The following is a 19,377-nucleotide window of genomic DNA, read 5'->3' on the forward strand; positions in this document are numbered from 1 at the left end:
ATGTGACCTCTGTCTTAGTTGTGTGCAGGAAATGATGATGTCCCCCTAACAGACATTTTCCTCCCACAAGCTGACGTGCATCTAAAAACACCACCAATGACTCAGAACTGAGATCAAACACATTATAGTCATAGACAAAATATAAATACAAATATTTTGTTTCCATTTGTGGTCAGAGGCAGCGAGAAACCAGCAGCGGTTCATAATCTAACACCATCTAGTCCTGGCTCAAATGCACGACACATGAAAGTCAGTTATGATTTAACTAGTATATAAAAACTTTTCATGTGGTTTTATTTTATTTTTCAAGACTCTCTTAAACATATTTATTACAGGACAGCTTTCAACACACAAGCAGTGGTTTAAAGTTACTACTACATTTCCTCAATTTCTGTATTTAAGTAATACATTGAAGTAGGCCTACTTATGCCTGAAGTGTTATTATTATTATTATTATTATTATCGTTATCATTATCATTATTATTATTATTACATGCTACTTTATGCTACTATTCATTCCCTTTCAAGTGGAAATATTATATTTTTTACCCTCCAGCTACACTAATTTTACAACTATAGTTACTGGTTACTTCAGATTTTACATATAAAACATATATTTTTATATATTTGTCATTCATTTATATCATTTTGTAGAAATCTGTTTTCACTTTGATTCTAATATCAATGTGAGTTTCTGCTGATCCCATTAAAGCCTTTTATTCAATGTTGTTAGACATTAGAAACTTTTGGCAGAAACCGTACTCTAACTCTGTATCTGTGTGTACAATCACTGGTCACGTTTCATTAGATACACCTGTGCAATCGAAATCAATCCAATACCACAGCTCTTCCATAAATTCTACTTTTTTTTAACTTTATATATTTTCAGTTGTGGTTAACATTGTCAAAAAAAGTGATAATTTTACTTTATGTTTATTACTGAGGTCGCTCTAAGTGGTGTTAGCATACTGAAGTGCATTATATTGACTGGTGCTCCTAATATTTTGTCCCCCCTCATGTATGTTAATACGACTTCAGTAATAATCATAAAGTAAAATTATCACTTTTTTTTGACAATGAGTGTATATACTGTATAGTGTATATAATAATATAACTATGAGCACTTCAATCAATTCATCTGTTGGTAATTTTATTAATTAATTGAGGTGTGTTGGTCCAGAAAATGGTGAAAAATATTGTTGACTGTTTCCCAAAGCCCAAGAAACAATCTCAAATGTGTTGTTTTGATACTTACTTAAACTTATGTATATTTACTTCTGTTAGATTTTAAATGCAAGACTTTTACTTGTAATCTAATTTGTTTTAATATTTGTACATTGCTACTTTTACTTAACTAAAAGATCTCAACACTTAAAACATAAATTAAAGCAACTTCCTGTAAAAATACACAGAAATCACATATCTATTTCAGGCCATTTAGAGAAGACGCGTCATCTCCTTCCGCTCAGTTTAAGTCCATCAAAGGGCAACAATGCATCAAAAATGCCACAAGCATCTGTTTCCTGTTCGCATCACTGACATCACACAGGCGCTTCATGTCCCAGAGGACTTCTTTCTGCTTTTTGGGGCAAAAATTGACATAATAATTTACCCCCTAACTCTAAAAAGATGTTAGATTCACTTGTTGTTTGATGCTTAAAAACTGGGAAGTGAAATTTGTAGAAAGAACTCCTCGTTTTCGACCACAAGACGGCGATATTTCCCTTTACTAAAGAACAATGGTTTCTTTTTTTCTGTTTCATTACATGGCTTTTGGCACATTTTATGAATTCATGTCATCTCATACACAGTTCTGTTGTCCAAAAACTTCTAAAGGACAGTAATTAGATTGGCATGTGGGAGAAATTGTGCCAGTATTATCTGTACACCCTCTCTCATTAAACTCTGAGCTTTGAGGGTCATTGGCAGTTAGTCACAGATCGCTTAGATACGAGAACAATTTGGATGTTTTCCTGTGCCCCTCCATGTATTTCACTTTTGTGATTATGTAACACTAGCATAATGTCTAATAATGATTCTGGGAAAGATTTCAATGACAAATGTTCTTTTTCCTGTTTACTTTCATTTTCAAGTTTTGCTGAATTCAGACTGACTTTAAAGCACTCTCACTTATTTATTTATTTTTTTACAAACTAATTTAGGAGGGAAAAATGGTAGTGTAGATATGTGATGATAAGAAAAGAATAAAACGGCATTAATTTATCTTATTCTCTTAACCCTCCTGTTGTCCTCGAGTCAAGGAAGGAAGGAAGGGAGGAAGAAGGAAGGAAGGGAGGAAGAAGGAAGGATAGGAGGGAGGAAGGAAGGAGGGAGGGAGGGAGGGAAAGAAGGAAGGAAGGAAGGAAGGAGGGAAGGAAAGGAAAGGAGGGAGGAAGGAAGGAAGGACAAGAGGAAAGATGGTAGAAGGGAGGGAGAGAGAGAAAGGAAAAGAGGAAGGAAGAAGGACGGAAAGGAGGAAGAAGGAAGGAAGGGGGGAAGAAGGAAGGAAAGGAGGGAGGAAGGAAGGAGGGAGGGAGGGAAAGAAGGAAGGAAGGAAAGGAGGGAGGAAGGAAGGAAGGACAAGAGGAAAGATGGTAGAAGGGAGGGAGAGAGAGAGAGAAAGGAAAAGAGGAAGGAAAGGAGGGAGGAAGGAAGGAGGAAGGAAGGAAGGAAGAAAGGAGGGAGGAAGGAAGGAGGGAGGGAGGGAGGGAAAGAAGGAAGGAAGGAAAGGAGGGAGGAAGGAAGGAAGGCAAAGAGGAAAGATGGTAGAAGGGAGGGAGAGAGAGAGAAAGGAAAAGAGGAAGGAAAGGAGGGAGGAAGGAAGGAGGGAGGGAGGGAGGGAAAGAAGGAAGGAAGGAAAGGAGGGAGGAAGGAAGGTCAAGAGGAAAGATGGTAGAAGGGAGGGAGAGAGAGAGAAAGGAAAAGAGGAAAGGAAGGAGGAAGGAAAGGAGGGAGGAAGGAAGGAGGGAGGGAGGGAAAGAAGGAAGGAAGGAAAGGAGGGAGGAAGGAAGGAAGGAAGGAAGGAAAGGTGGGAGGAAGGAAGGAAGGACAAGAGGAAAGATGGTAGAAGGGAGGGAGAGAGAGAGAGAAAGGAAAAGAGGAAGGAAGAAGGAAGGAAAGGAGGGAGGAAGGAAGGAAGGAAAGGAAAGGAGAGAAAAGAAGGAAGGTAGGAGGGAGGGAGGGAAGGGAGGAAGGAAGGCAGGAAGGCAGGAAGGAAGGAAGGAATGAAGGAAGGAAGGAACAAAGGAAGGAAGGAAGGAAGGAAGGAAAGAAGAAACAGTCAAAACAGTCTCTCTGAGATCTGTGTTTGACTCTCTTTGGCGGCGCCGTATGGCATTAAGTGGTAATTGAAAGCATGTGTTTGGACCAGGGATCTAAACAGTTTGGCTGTTTGATGTCACACTAACAAATGTAAATGTGAAGAGTGAGTCTATTATATTAGGACCGCCTTCTAAACTTGGCAGATCACCCACTGGGTGATGAAAAACATGTCACTAACTGCTTGTGATTTGAATGCATGGCAGGAAAGTTGCCACGGACATAATAATATAATACTGTAAACATTAGCATTTATTGTATAGTTTAGTTTATGACAGTTTGTACTGTGTTTATTAACAATTAGACTTTTACCTGGTTAAATAAAGGATGTACACTTCATTAGATACACCTGCACAATCAATTCAATCCAACAGCTCTGCTATAAATTCTGCTTTTTTGAACTTTATACATTTTCATTTTTTGTTAACATTGTCAAAAAGCTGATAATTCTACTTTATGTTTATTACTGAGATTGTATTAAGTGGTAGTGTGTCAGGGTCTGTTAGGGTTTTAGTTGATTTTCTATTCTTGTTGTGCCACTTCCTGTTTTATTTTGAAGTCCTCGTCTTACCCGTGTCTTCCTGTCAAGTTTCCCACCTGTGTGATTGCTTTCCCCGCCCTAATGTGTTTCACCTGTGTCTAATTGTCTTCCCCCTCCTTGTGTATTTAAGCTGTGTTTCCCTTCCCTTCTGTGCCAGATCGTCTTGTCGTTTCAGTCAGAGTTCCAGCGTATTATTTCCTTGAGTATCTTCCTGTGAGTCAACAGTTTTGATTCCCCGACCATAGAGTTTAGCCAGCCGATTAATGGTACCATTGCCTACCTGGTTTTGACCCCTGCCTGCAATAAACGAGTCTGAGTAAGCCTGAGCCCATCGGTTCCTTCATTGTGTCCTGGGCCCTGTTTCAGGAAGCAGGTTTAACTAACTCTGAGTTAAAACCTTAACTTTAGGTTGACCAACTCTGAGCTGTCAAACTCAGAGTTTTCGGTTTCAGTACAAGTGTTAACAGTTAGTTCAATCAACTCTATAGAGAAAGTTCCTCACTGGTATCGAACCAGCAACACTGTCACTATGAAGCATGCGCAGTAACCACTTGGCTATCAATCACCTTCAAATATTGCCTTTGTGACAGCCTGACGGACGGTTGCCTTGGAAACATGAACTTGAACAGAGAACTTATTCTGAACTGAGAGCATGTCCATGTGGTGTCGTACAGACGATACGAGGGCTGAGAATATTGTTCAGATAAATTATCGATTGTACAGAAAAATGGAAACACTCAAACAGAACATCATCAGAGAATAATAAAACATCCCAGCGGGGTCCGATCACCCTCTGACGGAGATTTCTGCTACGTATTTGTACTTCAATATTAACTGACTCTTTAAGAAAAGGACACACCATGTCTGACACCTCCTTCAGTCTGCGGGCTTCAACTAAAAAGGAGGAGAAACTCAGGGTTAGTTGAAGAAAACCTGCCAGCGAGTAGGTTAGGTTCACGGAGTATGTTGCCAGGGTAAGTGACTCAGAGTTAAGCTGAACTGGCTTTGTGAAACCGAAAAACCAGAGTTTCCCTCATCTCAGGGTTAACTAACTCAGAGTTTTCACTAAACCTGCTTTCTGAAACAGCCCCTGATCCGTACCTGATACAGTGGCGTACTGGGGTGCATTTTATTGACTGGTGTTCTTAATATTTTGCCCCTCTCATGTATGTTAATGGAGAGGACACAATAATATTAGGGACACTATTCAATATAATGCACCCTAATACACCTCAATAATAAACATAAAGTAAAATCATCACCTTCCTGATAATGTCAACAAAAGCTAAAAATGTATAAACTTCATAAATATTGAATTTAAAGCAGATCTGTTATATTGGATTGAATTAGATTGCACAGGTGTATCTAGGCTATTGAAGAGGCCAGTGAGTGAATGTATAATGCTGCAATTAATCATCTACAAGATATATAAAATCTATTTTAAAATCTCATAGCTGCCCAAAAACTTTAAAAATAAAGTATATTGCTTCTGCTTGTAATTTAATGTAATCTCAAAGTAAATTCAAAAAGGAAGGATATTTGTGATGTTGTTTACTATGACACATTAAAAAAAACAACATTTACTTATATATATTTTAATTTTTTTAAACAAATGCATAGACATCATTTCAAATGTTAATAATAATGTGTTGTTTTGCTGCTTTGACCTTCCATACCCATTAAGTTTTCTGCTCTGTCCATTCCTCATTATTATGTATAAATACGTAAGGGACAAAGCTACTGTAACTGAAGCAGGGTTGATTAGTGAGAGTGATGAGTGGGTGAGTGTGTGAATCTGTTATCTCATGTTATTCTATCTTATTCTTACTACTGTATGTGCACAGTGGGAAACGTTTTCTTTTTTGCTCCTTGTGTGAGAAAATGTTCAACTGCTGGTTTTCCTAACAGGTGTACAAACGAAATCAGAAGTGAAGTGGTGAGATTCAACCTTCAACTTCCAGTTTCTCAGCAATTGGACGCAGAGGCAGAAGCTCCTCTATTAAAAGAAGCACAAATAAGTAAGAAACAAGAGACTAAAGTTTAAATATAATCGCTGATCTCACTCAGCACATCCATTTGTAAACAATTTACTGGAAATTTGCAATAAAGCTTCTCCCTGTAAATCCATCAAATAATTTCAGTGACTTTGTGTGACTGTGGTTTTGTGGCTGTTTGACATCTGTTTGCTTTATTTTTGATTAAGAGTGATGTGGATTATGAAGTAGTGTGTGCGTGTGAGGTTTGGAATTTAAAGAAAGCAAGATGAACATCCAATAAATTCAAGACACCACATCATAAAACTAAGGGGCCATCCACACGGAGACGCTTTTTGATTTAAATGCAGATGTTTTGCATCGTTTTGGCCGATCGTCCAAACGAGTACTGTAAACGCATTGCCTGAAAACAAAGCTTTCTGAAACCTGGTCCCAGGGTGAAAAAAATCGCAAATGCAGCCCTCAAGTGTTCGTTTGGATGGTGAAGACGCATACCTGCGTTTCGATGATGTCATCATGGCTACACCCCTCGAGCTTAGCCTTCCACCTCTTATATCCCTCTTCCTCTCCATTTTTGGTGAATTTCTGAAACTGAAACAGCGCCGCTTATAGGCCTGGAATATGAAGTAGCGTGTTGAGTTGTGTTGAGATGGATCTGTTTGTACGCAAATATTCTTGAAATGATGCCAGGGAAAACGGAGGGGGAAAAGATCGTTTTGGTACGTGTGGACTTGGCCTAAATGAGGATGGGTGGTCCTGTCTATTTATGTTTAAATATTTATACCCATCATCACGAATTATTAAATCAACCGTATACACAAGTTCCTGATGAAGTAATGTTAGTTTGTACAACATTACATTTGCCTCTGCTGAGTAGCTCATCAGGCATTAATGGAAAATCAACATTTCTAGCTACATGCTACCAGTAAATCACTCCTCTTTAAAAGGAACATTTCTACTGAGGTCAGCACTCTTTGTTTTTCTGTTTTCGTAAAACAGTTTTAAGTATTCATTGTTGATGTCATGCAATGAAATGAATTATCTTCAACAGAACCATGCAGAACAGATGGTGGGACAGAAACAACTGTAGAACAAACAATGATGTGATCCTGTTAGCAATGGGACAAATTAAATCTACTCAACCACTAAAAATACAGTTTTAATTGTACTCTACTTGAGTATGTTGATGGTATTGTATACTTCAGAGAGATATTGTAGTTCTTACACCATTGCATTAATTTCACTGTGTCATGAATTGGAAGGTTTCAGACAAAAGAAGGAAGGCCACACATTTGAGGTGTAGGAGATGTATTGCCCAGGGTTTTAGCAAGTTGGTATTTTCTGCCCGTTGTCCCTGGGCAGGTAGGTGGAACCAGGCGGGGAGTTCTGGTCCTCTGAAATGAAGCCAGCGCAGAAGTAATTTAGAACTGCATTCTATCAAAAGGCCACCAGGGGGCGACCGTCTCTATACAAGTCAATGGAGAATTCACCAACTTCTCACTTGATTTCTAACCTCAGTAAACATTTTCAAAATGTGTTTATGGTCTCAATCGCTAGTTTAAAGCCTTCTTCAATGCAGTATGATGTTCATTTGGGACATTTTGGCCTCCCTGATATTATATGTGACGATAAAGCAGGGTATGCATTAGGGCGTGGCTACATCGTGATTGACAGGTTGATTGCCCAATGTCCTCGAGATCCAGCCCTCGCAACCATAGCAACCTCCCCGCTCCACCATGGCCCCGCCTCATGCCCATATAAGTAGAATCCGTGTTTTTATTTTTCCCAGCATGCACCTGAAATTTTCAAGATGCTGCTGCCCAGATTCGACACTATTGGCTTCCGAGCAGCAGTCCACAAACCAAAGAAAAACAAACACTAAAGTCTGTGGTGGAGCACAGACAGCATCAGCGAATTAATGGTTTCCACTCAATAACATGAACAGGTAAATATTTTACATACAAAACATACTGTATGATCAGCTTTAACTACTTAATATTGTCTAAGATAGTGGAGAAGATTGTGTCAGTGGAGAAATGTCATCAAAGAGATCCTGATATCGTATTTATGACTGATAACAATGTCTCTGGCCATAGTCCACTATTTACATTTTGTTCAAAGATCACAAATGATTGTAAATGTATATGTTGCTTTGATATGAAGTTTGAGAGTATTAAATACAACTCTTAAAGCAATACAACTTAGCATTCATTTGAGAAGCACTCTATGTTCCTCTGTGTGAAAATGACCTGTTTAGGACTTGGATTTGAGATTGTACTTTACAGCCAAGATGTGAGAGATGGGAAACAGCAGCTGTGGCTAAAGATTGCTGTCTGCATGTTGAAGTGTTTATGGGAAAGATACTGAACCCTAAACTGCTACCGATGGCATCATTGTGTCAATGTTGGCATGCAGTGTAAAGCACGTTGAATGGTTGGAAAAGTAGAAAGGTATACGATACGATGATTTTGTCCCACTTTCACTTTTATACAGTGCTGTTGTTATCATCACAGCAAATCTGTTGACTGACCAAGCAGCCAAAGTTGGCCCTCTTCACATTGGCCTCCTTTCAATACAGTCACCTTTTCCCTGGAAACAACCTCACTTCTCCCAATGATGCAGCTCTATTACAAGAGGAGGCGTATGTGGAAAAGCACACATTGAGATTTTCTCATGGATCAAAATGTGCAAATGTTCAATGATCATATCAGCAAAAATGGGACGTGTGAATAGTTGTTAAAATATTGGTTAACCCAAAGATTTGCATTCTGTTTTCAAAAATACAAGTGTTACTTCCAGTGCTGCAGATGGACTTTATCAATAACGCTACGAGGTGTTAAAATGGCAAGACTGTTTGAGGGACATTTCTCTACCATCCAAATTTAAATGAAACACTACTACACTATGAGAAATGTTGGTCTTGAGTTAGAGATTGACTCAGGACCTCAAAGGCAAGACCTGAGACTTAGTTGTTACATGCACTGCCCCTGATTTGTAGCTGATGTTAAGATCAAGACATTTCTGTTGATCTTGTTTCTCTAAACTGACCAAACAGCCACAGTACTGGAAAAATCGGCCCTCCTATTGCATGTCAAGTTCCATCTTTGGTCTGATAACAAACTTGCTGCTCCCAATGACGTCAATCTTACAAAAGAGTGTGCTTATTTGGAAAAGTTCATCAGGTTGTGGTTTCTCCTGTATATACACAAAATGATCTGTGAGTCCCAAAGCGAAAGTCACATTTTTCGTCCCATATCTTTGTACTTGTGTCTATACAGTGGTTTTCCATGTCACATTTGAGTGGGGTTGCAACTAATTATTATTGTCATTATCAATTAATAATTTTGTCTATAAAATGTCTGAAAAATGCCTGTGATCATTACTTATAGCCCATGGTGATGTCGTCAAATGTCTGGTTTTGTCTGATCAACAAGATATGCAGTTTACTGTCATACATAACATCGAAAAACAATAAATCCTCAAATTTAAGAAGATGTAACTAGCAAATGTTTGTCATTATACTTCTCAAAAAATGACTAAAATGATTGTTTGATTAATTTTCTGTCAATTCGATAATCAACTAATCATAGCACCTTGAAATTTGAGTACAAATGGGGATTTGTCTAATTATAGTGCAAAAATCATTAACATGAATTCTTTTTTGCAGATGTTGTTGTCTAAAGTAATGTACAAATATAAGTACAGTATATAAAACAATATACAGTGTGTATATATCAGTTTATATAGACAAAAGTGCAGCTAACCTTCTTCTATCTCTTCCATTAACGCTGCAGGTTGTCAATCCATTTTTCACTATACTTCCACCAAAAGGAGAAGTGTTTTCTTTCTTTACTTTCTTTGGTGAGTGAAGCTTTCTGTCTCGTGAGCATATGAGCTTGATATACTGCAAGGCTGCAGCTGAATTTGCAAGTTGTTAATATGAGCTATTTAATACCAGACACCCCGCTGTCTGATAGAAAATACACAGTTCCTCTTTCAGAAGTGTTTTAAGTCTGTCTCACTGTTCACATTCACACGCTGATGCATCTATAGCTGACATTTGGTTTTAGTTAACACTGTTGTACACCAGATGCTCAGTGTAGAAGAAAGTGGTCAGATTGCCCATATACACAAACTGATAAAGCTGGTGTTGTTCTAAGAAATGACTTCATCTGCCTGTTCTGTGTATTGCAGGATGCTGAAAATCCTCTGTCAGCATAATCCTCTGTGCTTCTCTCATTGTTCATCTCTGTGTTTTCGTCTGTTCCTTTTCCCAAGAGTTTAAACACACTATTGTTGAATTTCAACGCCTATCCTGGCTTGACGTTACCCAGAGAACGATAAAAAGCACTAAAACAGTGCACACTGAAAACAACAGGAATTAAACTTGTGAAACACTGGCTTCGAAAACACCACTGACTTCACTCTGGATCTAATCTCCCACAGTCTGTATCCTGCCTCCCCTTCAAGCAGGAATGAGTTGAAGTTAGTCTAGGAACGCCCAAGATGAACACACTACAAGAACAACATGACCTCTATAATTGGGACCATGCCCAGCTGTACTTTCTGTCACTGAAGTGGCTATTATAAATATTTTCTTTATTATATTAAATCAGTACTTGCATGTGAAAAGTGTTGCTTGTAGTGATGAATCCCTAGAGAATTATTACCCTGAAGTTCCCCTCAGGTCAACGCATCATTTTAGCATTGTTCTGCTTCTTTTTTTTTTTTTTTGCTTTTCCAGTTCACAATTTAGCTATTCTGTTCATTCTCACATCCTTTTTCTCAGCCTTCAATTAAAAAGCATCTTAGTGACAAGCTCTGAACACTGTACGCTTCATGCTAAGCAAATAGTAAACAGACAAAATGTGTGGTTACTGTAGCTGATGAATATATTTGAGCTTTTAGAAGCTAAAGAACCACATAGTCTTCTCAGTACTTATTGGAGACCAAAACAGCTAAAAGGAGAGCGAACGTTGGACTTACATTTGACTGCTGTCGAGATATATTTATTTAGAGATATATATTTATACCATTTCCACTTGTTTGTACAGTAAATACGAACCTTCTGCCAGCACTTGGTTAGCTTAGATTAGCATTAAGACTGGAAACAGCTAATCTGGCTCTGTTTGAAGGCAACAAAATCCACCTACCATCACCTTCACAGCTGAGTTATTTATAGTTATATCTCATAGTTTACAGACCCTGTACATTAAAAATGATAAGCTGCTATTGCTGACACATGAACCAGACTATTTCATGACCAAGTGCAATGACTCCCTCCAGTCTGCTGGTTTCTGGCCAACTCATGGTGATGACAGGACTTCAGGAAGGATATAATGTGTTGAGTAGGCTTCAAATGTGCTGGTGGGTGGATTTTGTTAAAGTCAGACAGTGTCAGGCTAGCTGTTTCCCCCAGTCTTGGTATGATACCAATCTTTCTTATCTAATGCTCAAGAAAGCAAATTAACATCTACTTAGTTACATTGTTTTTTGAGTTTTTAAAAAAAAGTAGCAGGCCATTTGAGACAAATATTATTATGTGGAAATGGTTTTAGTCTGGCTGTCTGTGAGCTCAGCTGCAGAGTCCCCAAGGATATTAAGCTAAAGCTGAGGCTGAATGAGTCAGACTGCTCCCACCCATCCTGCCCCCATCCTCACCCTCTGTCAGTAACTCTCTATTCATCTCACAAAAGAAAGGAACCAGTGTATTTTCCTTTCTACCTTCCTTCCTTCCTTCCTTCCTTCCTTCGTGCCTTTATTTCTTTCTAGCTTTCTTTCTAGCTTTCTTTCTAACACATACTTTCTCTTTCCCAGTTGTTTTGTTTTCCAGATGTGTCCTCAGTTAGTCAGACAGACACATGAAAATACTCATCACCTTGTTTGGGAACTGTCTCACCATATGCAAAAGAGTAAATAAATAGATGTGATCTTCCAGAGAAGCAAGTAGAGATTGAACAGTTAGTGTGCATGAGAAAGTACACAAAGACTTTAACCACATAGAGATAAAAAAAACAACAAAACTTGAACCAGCTACTGACAACATCTGGACACATTTTTCAAGCAAATGTTTAGATGAAATTAAAAAAAAAACATATCAGAAAGTACTTTTTTAGCATCCAAAATTGTAATCTGCTCTAAAATAGACTATTTAAACTGCTCTCTCTGGACCTCCGTCTATGTGATCGTTATGCATCTAACCATTACAAACAGAGGAAGCACTTTAGCATCTCCAGGGATATGTAGCTTTGAGACAAACAAAGTTGTGTTTATTTCACATAAGCTGTTCTGCTACATCCTCTGGACATGCGTTGGTGGATATTTTAATAGCACAGTAGTCAGAGTAAAACACTGGAGTTGTATGTTTCTGCAAACCACGGATATGTTGAATCTCTATGTTTCAATATGTGTAGTACTTCATAGCATATCAACATTTCTACAATATGTATCATATAAACATTTAAAGTGAAAGTTCAGATTATATTTATCTGAGGGGTGAGGTTGTTGACTAGAAAGACCACTTGGATACTACTGCCTACTTGCTGTTTCTGCAGCTGTTTCTCTGGCAACAGTACCGGGTGTTTCCAGCAAGACGTCAAAGAATTTTCAGCTGTTTTTATTTATTTGTTGTCTTTTTTTAAATTTCAACTCAAACTATGATCTTTCTCGAACCCTAACTCAGTGTTTTTTGTGCCTATACCTTACAAGACTATAACCACATCACATCATAAAACAATTTTACTCAGCTCAGATCAAATGTATGAAAAGGATATATTTAACATATGGTTTGCAGAAACATACAATGTGAACGCTTCATTCTGACGCTTTGGTTGTATTTTTTATCTCAAAGACAAAACCTCACCCAGCCTCTACCTAACCACACTTAAAAACCCATCACGTTGTTATATCCTGTTGTGAGTTCAACCCTCAAGCTCTGTTTTCTCAGCTACTTTATTCAAAATGACTGAATGCATGAAGGAATGAAAGACACGTGGATGTTTTTATGACATCTGTAAATTGGAATTGGAATGTTATGGTAACGCAGATGTTTTCCCACTTTTCCACGGCCAGATGCTGAGAAATAGGCCCAGGTTTGTGTGTCTGTATGACTAGACTATCATGACTCATTGAACTCAATCCTGTCTCAGCCCAGGAGTAGTAGCTTGGCTTTCAGATGGTTCAAAAGGTTGCAGTTTATCTTCAAAACCAAGGCAAAGCCAGATGGGACCAAGTGACTGAAGTTTTAGTCTTTCCAAGTGCAGTTTAGGATTCACCAAAAACTTTTAGATAACACCTGACTAATTTGTGGTGTTACTTAAGCGAATAATAATGTTGCTTAGCTCTAAAAAAACTTTATAGTCAGACTAGCAACAGCATCAACACACATCAACCATTTCTCAACTATGGCAAAACAGCCTGAATTAATGTTACAAAGAGCATTCTCCACAACAATATTTCTTATTAAGGGAGAACGGGGTTATTTGTCACATTCATTAGATCTAGGTCCCTCGAGGCTGCTGTGAAATTTTCATAATTTGGGTGAGATGTTACTTCCAAGTTCCAAGTTTATTTCTGGAGTAAACTGCTTTAGTGTTTTTCATGTGAAAATGTAAATATCCAGCTCTTCAGTGTTTGTCTTCGAGGCTTTTACACAATAAGTTTATAATATAACAATCATTACCATTAAAAGGTATGAAGAGAGAGTTGTTAGCTTTGCTGGTAGCAAAAAATCCTAGTTAGAGATGCTTGTCACTTTCTCTTTGGGGTTGTTTGTCAAACATTGGAAAATGACCAGGAGCCAAACAAGAGCCAGGCGCCTCCAGATGTGAAGCTCAGAGCAGTCAGAGAGGTGAAAATGTATAATATTGCCATATAAGGACAAAAAATGCACTTGTAGAAATGATTTTTCCTGTTTATGTTCTCTTGGTGCAGGAGATGTGTTAGATTGCTGTATTTCAATGAAACTACAGATTTTAAAGAGATTAGATTACCTTTGTTTTTGTTTTGCTTTTCCTCCATTAAAATAATGACCATCAACCCTACGATGAGGATCGTTGTCACAAGTGCACAAGACATATTTTAACTATTCACATCTTTTTTTAACAGAATCAGCTTAAGGAGAATAAGACCACTTTATTCCTACCTGATGTTTTAGGCTTCCATCACACATTAAAAGGGAATCTATTCAGTATATGGTTTATGAGGAATTAAAAGGAAAGTAAAAAGTGTGACTACCAACCCCATTCTCCTCTACTGCCTTACAGGTATAAGGTATTACACAGGTGAAGCTTCTGATTAGTTACTTTTTCTGACCATATGGTAACCTAAAGTATAATCAGCTATCTACTGCATGTTTTCTATATCTTTCTTATTGTCAACCAATATCATGTGCAGAGCATAACCAACAATGAAGTGACCTACTTGCAAATATTGTGTGCTTGATATGTCTTATCCCTCTGTGTCGTAGACCTCTGTTGATGTCCAAAATCTATTAGTGAGTCTCTCTGTTGCACTGGGTAACATGTGCCTTTATTGTGAAGAGTTTGGCCACTTTAGTTTGTTTAGAAATAACTCCAACCACTAATAATAGTGATTACATTTTCAGTCTCTGGAGAGTTGTTCTGTGTAAGGCAGACACCACTGAGCATTTACGGGAAGGCGGTTCTGTTTACAGAGCATAGCTTGTTGTGCAATATATCGCAGCCTCTTGAAAAATGAGCAGTTGCTTTTTTTTTTACCAACAAACTTTGCAATTGTTTACCTCCCCTTGTATCAACCCAGTTCAACTGAAATTAGAAAAAAAAATCTCACTTATATTTCCTATCAACTGGAGTTTTGCTGTGTTGCTTGTAAATGTTTTGTTAAATTTACATTAAATAATATTTAATCTACCTTGTGTTACAATTGGAAAAAAGTAAGCTACTATTAACTGTCTGTTGATGTATTAAATTAGTTTCCAAAGAAACACCATCAAATGTACTTGGCAGGAAAGGGTCCCTTAATTTTAGTGACTGTCATGCAGTGTCATGCAAGAGGAGTTTGAACTATCTGTAATCAAACCAATAGTTTAACTACATTTTACAATAGCCTATACTGGTTGCTCAACTACATTAATATTTGCATAGTGAATCACGTGGGTAACTTTTTGGAAATTTTTGTGTAGTTAAAATTACAACCAATTTGGATCGGTAAAAGAAAAGGAATCATTTTTTTATTTTTAGCTCACCATTGCCACCCCCACCCCCTTCCTATTGCATCCTTATCACTGTGACGGCATGCTCAGACAGCCTCCACCGATGAGTCATGGTCTTTGTCATTACAATTTCGTGATCAAATGCTCATATAAGTTGTTGCAAGCTATTGTAGCAGTTAAATGATTAATCCTGCCTGGTGCAATACCCCAACCTTGACTGGACTCTGTTTCTTGAAAGGCAGGTGTCTGACTGATGGACAAAATGTACTTTCCCATTATTGGTTTATGTAGGCTTATGACCTGTGAACAAGTAGGTCATTTTTGCATAAACTCAACTTTTTTGCTGGCATGTGACCTTTGGTGTTATAATTTTGTGTCACATTTACATTGTCAATTTGATCGTTGTCAATTTGACCTAGTTTGAACTACTTTTTCTTATTTAACCAAACTAGAATTTTCTTCAGAGGCTTCCAACAGTGTGAACTCATTTGCATTTTTCAGGGTAGCTTCCCCAGCACTGTTGCCATGGTTCATTCAAAGCTGGTAAATTAATTGCCCCTCCTGTCAGATTGGATATATCTGCTGTGTCATCGGATGAAAGGCGTGCTGCAGTAACGCTGCTGATTGGTGAACGGGGGCGTCTCAGAACCCCTCTGGACTTTGGGCGGAAACTAAACACTTTCACATTGAGTGAGCGGTGACCAGCTGCATAAAGACCGTGAGAGAGAAACACCGACATCATATACGTGTTTGGATCATATTTGGTTTTCTCTCTCCTTTTTTGTTCGTGGCTTCATTTTTTCGACAGCAACATGTTTTCAATGTTTCCAAAAACGTTGCTGTTGGTTTTGTTTTGTGCGTGTGCAGAGTCTGCAGCCAGAAACGGTAAGACAACTTTTTTTTTTTCTGAGTGTTACATAAGGTTACATTTTCATACTCCTCTCACTACAGATGTTTTGTATAGATGATGGTAGAAAATGTATGATATGATGTAATTTGCACATAATGCAGCTGAAAAGGTTAATTAATAATTAATTAATCAATATTATCGTCAGAAAAATAAATCAGCAACTTTATAATAATACATTTATTCTTCCTGTCACTTATCGAGCAAAAAAAAAAAAAAAAAAAGATAGTCTCTTTTCAGCTTCTAAAATGTGTGGATTTGCTGATTTTCTTCATCATATGTTATAGATAATTAAACATCTTTGTTTGAGTTTTTTAAATTGATGACGTCACTTTTAATAATTATTGTTTTTACTATATATATAATAATATATTTAATTTTACTCTATTTTACTTTAGATATTAAGATAATGTATTCAATATAACAGGAAAAAAACTTTAGATTTAAAAAATGTACAATCTTGAACAAGTAAATAATCGGCCTTTCTGTAAAAGAAGAAATACTTTGTAAACCTCATCAACACAGTTATTTTATTATTATTCTGTGAATTGACAAATTGGTAAATTGACTCACAGTTTCATGTCTAATTTGATGAACTTATTACTTGTTTCAGCTCTATTATGTAAATCATTTTACAAATAAAAAGACAAATCTTTCACTTCTGTCTCTTGCATCCTGCTGACTCATTTTCTTTTCTCTTTGCAGGCAGTACACACGGGAGGGCCTTTGCCATTTTTGAGTTTACAGTCACACATAAGCCAATAAACCAGCGTTCAGATGAAGATTTTACTGATATCAATAATTCTACACAAGTTCGGGCTCATAATGGAACTCATAATGTAACACCCACCAGGCAGGAAATCTCAGAGGAGGCACTGCAGTTTCTCAAAGGCCCTGTGTCCACTGTCCTCATACCGTCCTTCTACACGCTGGTCTGCCTCATCAGCATGCCATTTAACATCTGTGCGGTGATAGCTTTCGCTCGAAGGATCCGTCCAAAAAAACCAGCAGCAATCTACATGCTGAACTTGGCCTGCGCTGACCTAATCTTTGCCTTGCTGCTCCCCTTCAAGATCTCCTACCACTTTGGTGGCAACAACTGGATATTTGGTCCAATTATGTGCCGTGTGGTCACTGCAGCTTTTTACTGGAACATGTATTGCTCTGTTCTGCTCATAACTTGCATCAGTGTGGATCGGCTTCTTGCTATAGTCTACCCTATGGACTCCCTGGTTTGGAGGTCGCCACAGAATTCAATCATAGCCTGTGTCACCATGTGGATATTATCCTTGGCTGGCTCAGTGCCCCTAGTGGTCTCCGAACAGACTGTTCACTTAAAACAGCTGGATATCACCACCTGCCACGACATCCAGAAAGCTGATCAACTAATCTGGCACTACAAGATCTACTTCATCATTCTCTGCTGCCTCCTCTTCTTCCTGCCTCTGCTCATCACAGTAGTGTCCTACACTCGGGTGATCTGGTCACTGAGCAGGGTCCCACGCGGGGTTCCTGGACGCTCACGCAGACGCATGAGAGCAGTGGTGATGGTTTTAACGGTGCTGGTGATGTTTGTGTTGTGCTTTATGCCCACAAACTGCCTGCTGCTGGCACACTACCTACAAATCAACGAGGGAATGAAAAACCCCCAACAGGCCCCTGATGGTTCCTACTCGATCTATCTGGTTTTCCTGTGTTTGGGGAGTTTGAACTGCCTTCTGGATCCGCTGGTCTACTACTTCGGATCATCCCAATGCCAGAAACAACTGTCCAAAGCACTGAGGTGTCAGAAGATTACAGAGGTCAGCAGCAGTCATTCATCTTCTGATTCATATAAATCCACCGCCAGAACGATTCTGAAGTCCAGCCACAAAGAAAGTTCAAAGACAAACTCATCAACCACCAAAATGGACTCTTTCCAATCAAATCTCAACAGTCAATACAATAAACTACTGGTCTTGTAGACTGTTACGTGAATCATACTGATGTAACTGACTTAACTGAAACACGAGAAGTATCTTTATCATGAAGTTCAAGTAACAGCAAGTAATGAGCACAAAGCCTGTAGTGTCTAGCCTTTATGTTTCTGTCATGATTAGAATAAATGGAGGACATGTGAACTTACAATGCCAACATAAAGTATTAAAAAACATGTTTTTATACTACTACTAAATACATTTTAGTTTGTGAAGTCTTGCTTTCAAACACACATGCCCTTGTGAATGAATAATGAAGTTAAAAATAATGCAGGGAAGGAAGTTTGAATTTAGAAGAACGAATGTTTGATACTATGAAATGCTATTTGAACTGTATATGTAAGAGCTCAAAGGTTTATAAGCAGCAAGTGAATACCAGGACTTTCTATCTTGTTGATACTTTCTATTTTCCTGTTTTTGTGTATGTATATATAAATATATGTATATTTACTGAAAAGCATATTTTAACGCACTTATGTTTCATCTCTGAAAAGCTTTCAGTCGTGTTTTATTTTGTATTTTCTTTAAATATAAACCACTTTTAAAGTAAGCTTACATCTTGTCTAATTCCCACCCCAAGTTTCTTAAGGTCTCGGGACCCTTTATTAACCATATTAGAAATGAGAAGTGTCTCACTGGGAACTATTCAATTGGACTATACTGTATTTTGTTTTATTGCATTGCAATGTAATGTGCTATAATCCACCAAGTTCATTTTCTTTCCCGGCTTTACCTCTCCGTCTTCGGTACACCCACTCAATCCTGACAGTCAATCCACTTATGGATATTTCAGTCATTGCACACATTGACATGCATGTGCATCTTTACTGTGAGCTGTGTTGTTTTTTGCTGTTGTTTTGTTTTGTTTTTTAAATTATTATTTTATTTTGTTCTGTTTTGTTGTGTCGCTTTGTCTATTTCGTTCTCCATGTTGTCCAACTTTGAATAAAAGCTATTTTTAAAAAACAAAAACTTCTGTCAAAATATGTTCAAGTATCATTGTGATAGTGAAAGCAGATCAAGAAAAATATGAAACCAACCCAACAGTATACAAGTATGTTAAAATTAGCTCTACCTTGACTAATAAAATGCTACTTACAGGTTACTGCATACTGTATTCATAAGCAAGGCTGGATTACAAAAGGGCAAAGCAGAGTGTGTCTGGACCAGGCGGGGAGTTCTGGTCCTCTGAAATGAGGCCAATGCGGAAGTAACTTAGAACTGCATTCTATCAAAAGGCCACCAGGGGGCGACCGTCTCTATACAAGTCAATGGAGAATTCACCAACTTCTCACTTGATTTCTAACCTCAGTAAACGTTTTCAAAATGTGTTTATGGTCTCAATCGCTAGTTTAAAGCCTTCTTCAATGCAGTATGATGTTCATTTGTGAAATTTTGGCCTCCCTGATTTTATATTTGATGATAAAGCAGGGTATTAGGGCGTGGCT

At 38.0% G+C, this 19,377-nt stretch overlaps 1 protein-coding gene across 1 annotated transcript; it reads left to right on the forward strand.

Moving 5' to 3' along the window:
* Positions 1-15,737: 15,737 nt before the first annotated feature.
* Positions 15,738-17,917, forward strand: LOC128379876 (proteinase-activated receptor 1-like). The gene is made up of 2 exons (XM_053339516.1): positions 15,738-15,931; positions 16,659-17,917. Exons 1-2 carry the CDS (start codon positions 15,859-15,861, stop codon positions 17,915-17,917), a joined length of 1,332 nt encoding a protein of 443 aa, XP_053195491.1. The 5' UTR covers positions 15,738-15,858.
* Positions 17,918-19,377: the final 1,460 nt, after the last annotated feature.

The sequence above is a fragment of the Scomber japonicus genome, chromosome 19, assembly GCF_027409825.1.
Source record: "Scomber japonicus isolate fScoJap1 chromosome 19, fScoJap1.pri, whole genome shotgun sequence".
NCBI classification, from domain to species: Eukaryota; Metazoa; Chordata; class Actinopteri; order Scombriformes; family Scombridae; genus Scomber; species Scomber japonicus.

What these genes read in the sequence shown, in the direction of transcription:
- LOC128379876 (XM_053339516.1), top strand. Translation starts at nt 15,859, where the DNA reads ATGTTTTCAATGTTTCCAAAAACGTTGCTGTTGGTTTTGTTTTGTGCG. An exon ending in AGAGTCTGCAGCCAGAAACG is followed by an intron (nt 15,932 to 16,658) that starts GTAAGACAACTT and finishes TTCTCTTTGCAG; the next exon opens with GCAGTACACACGGGAGGGCC.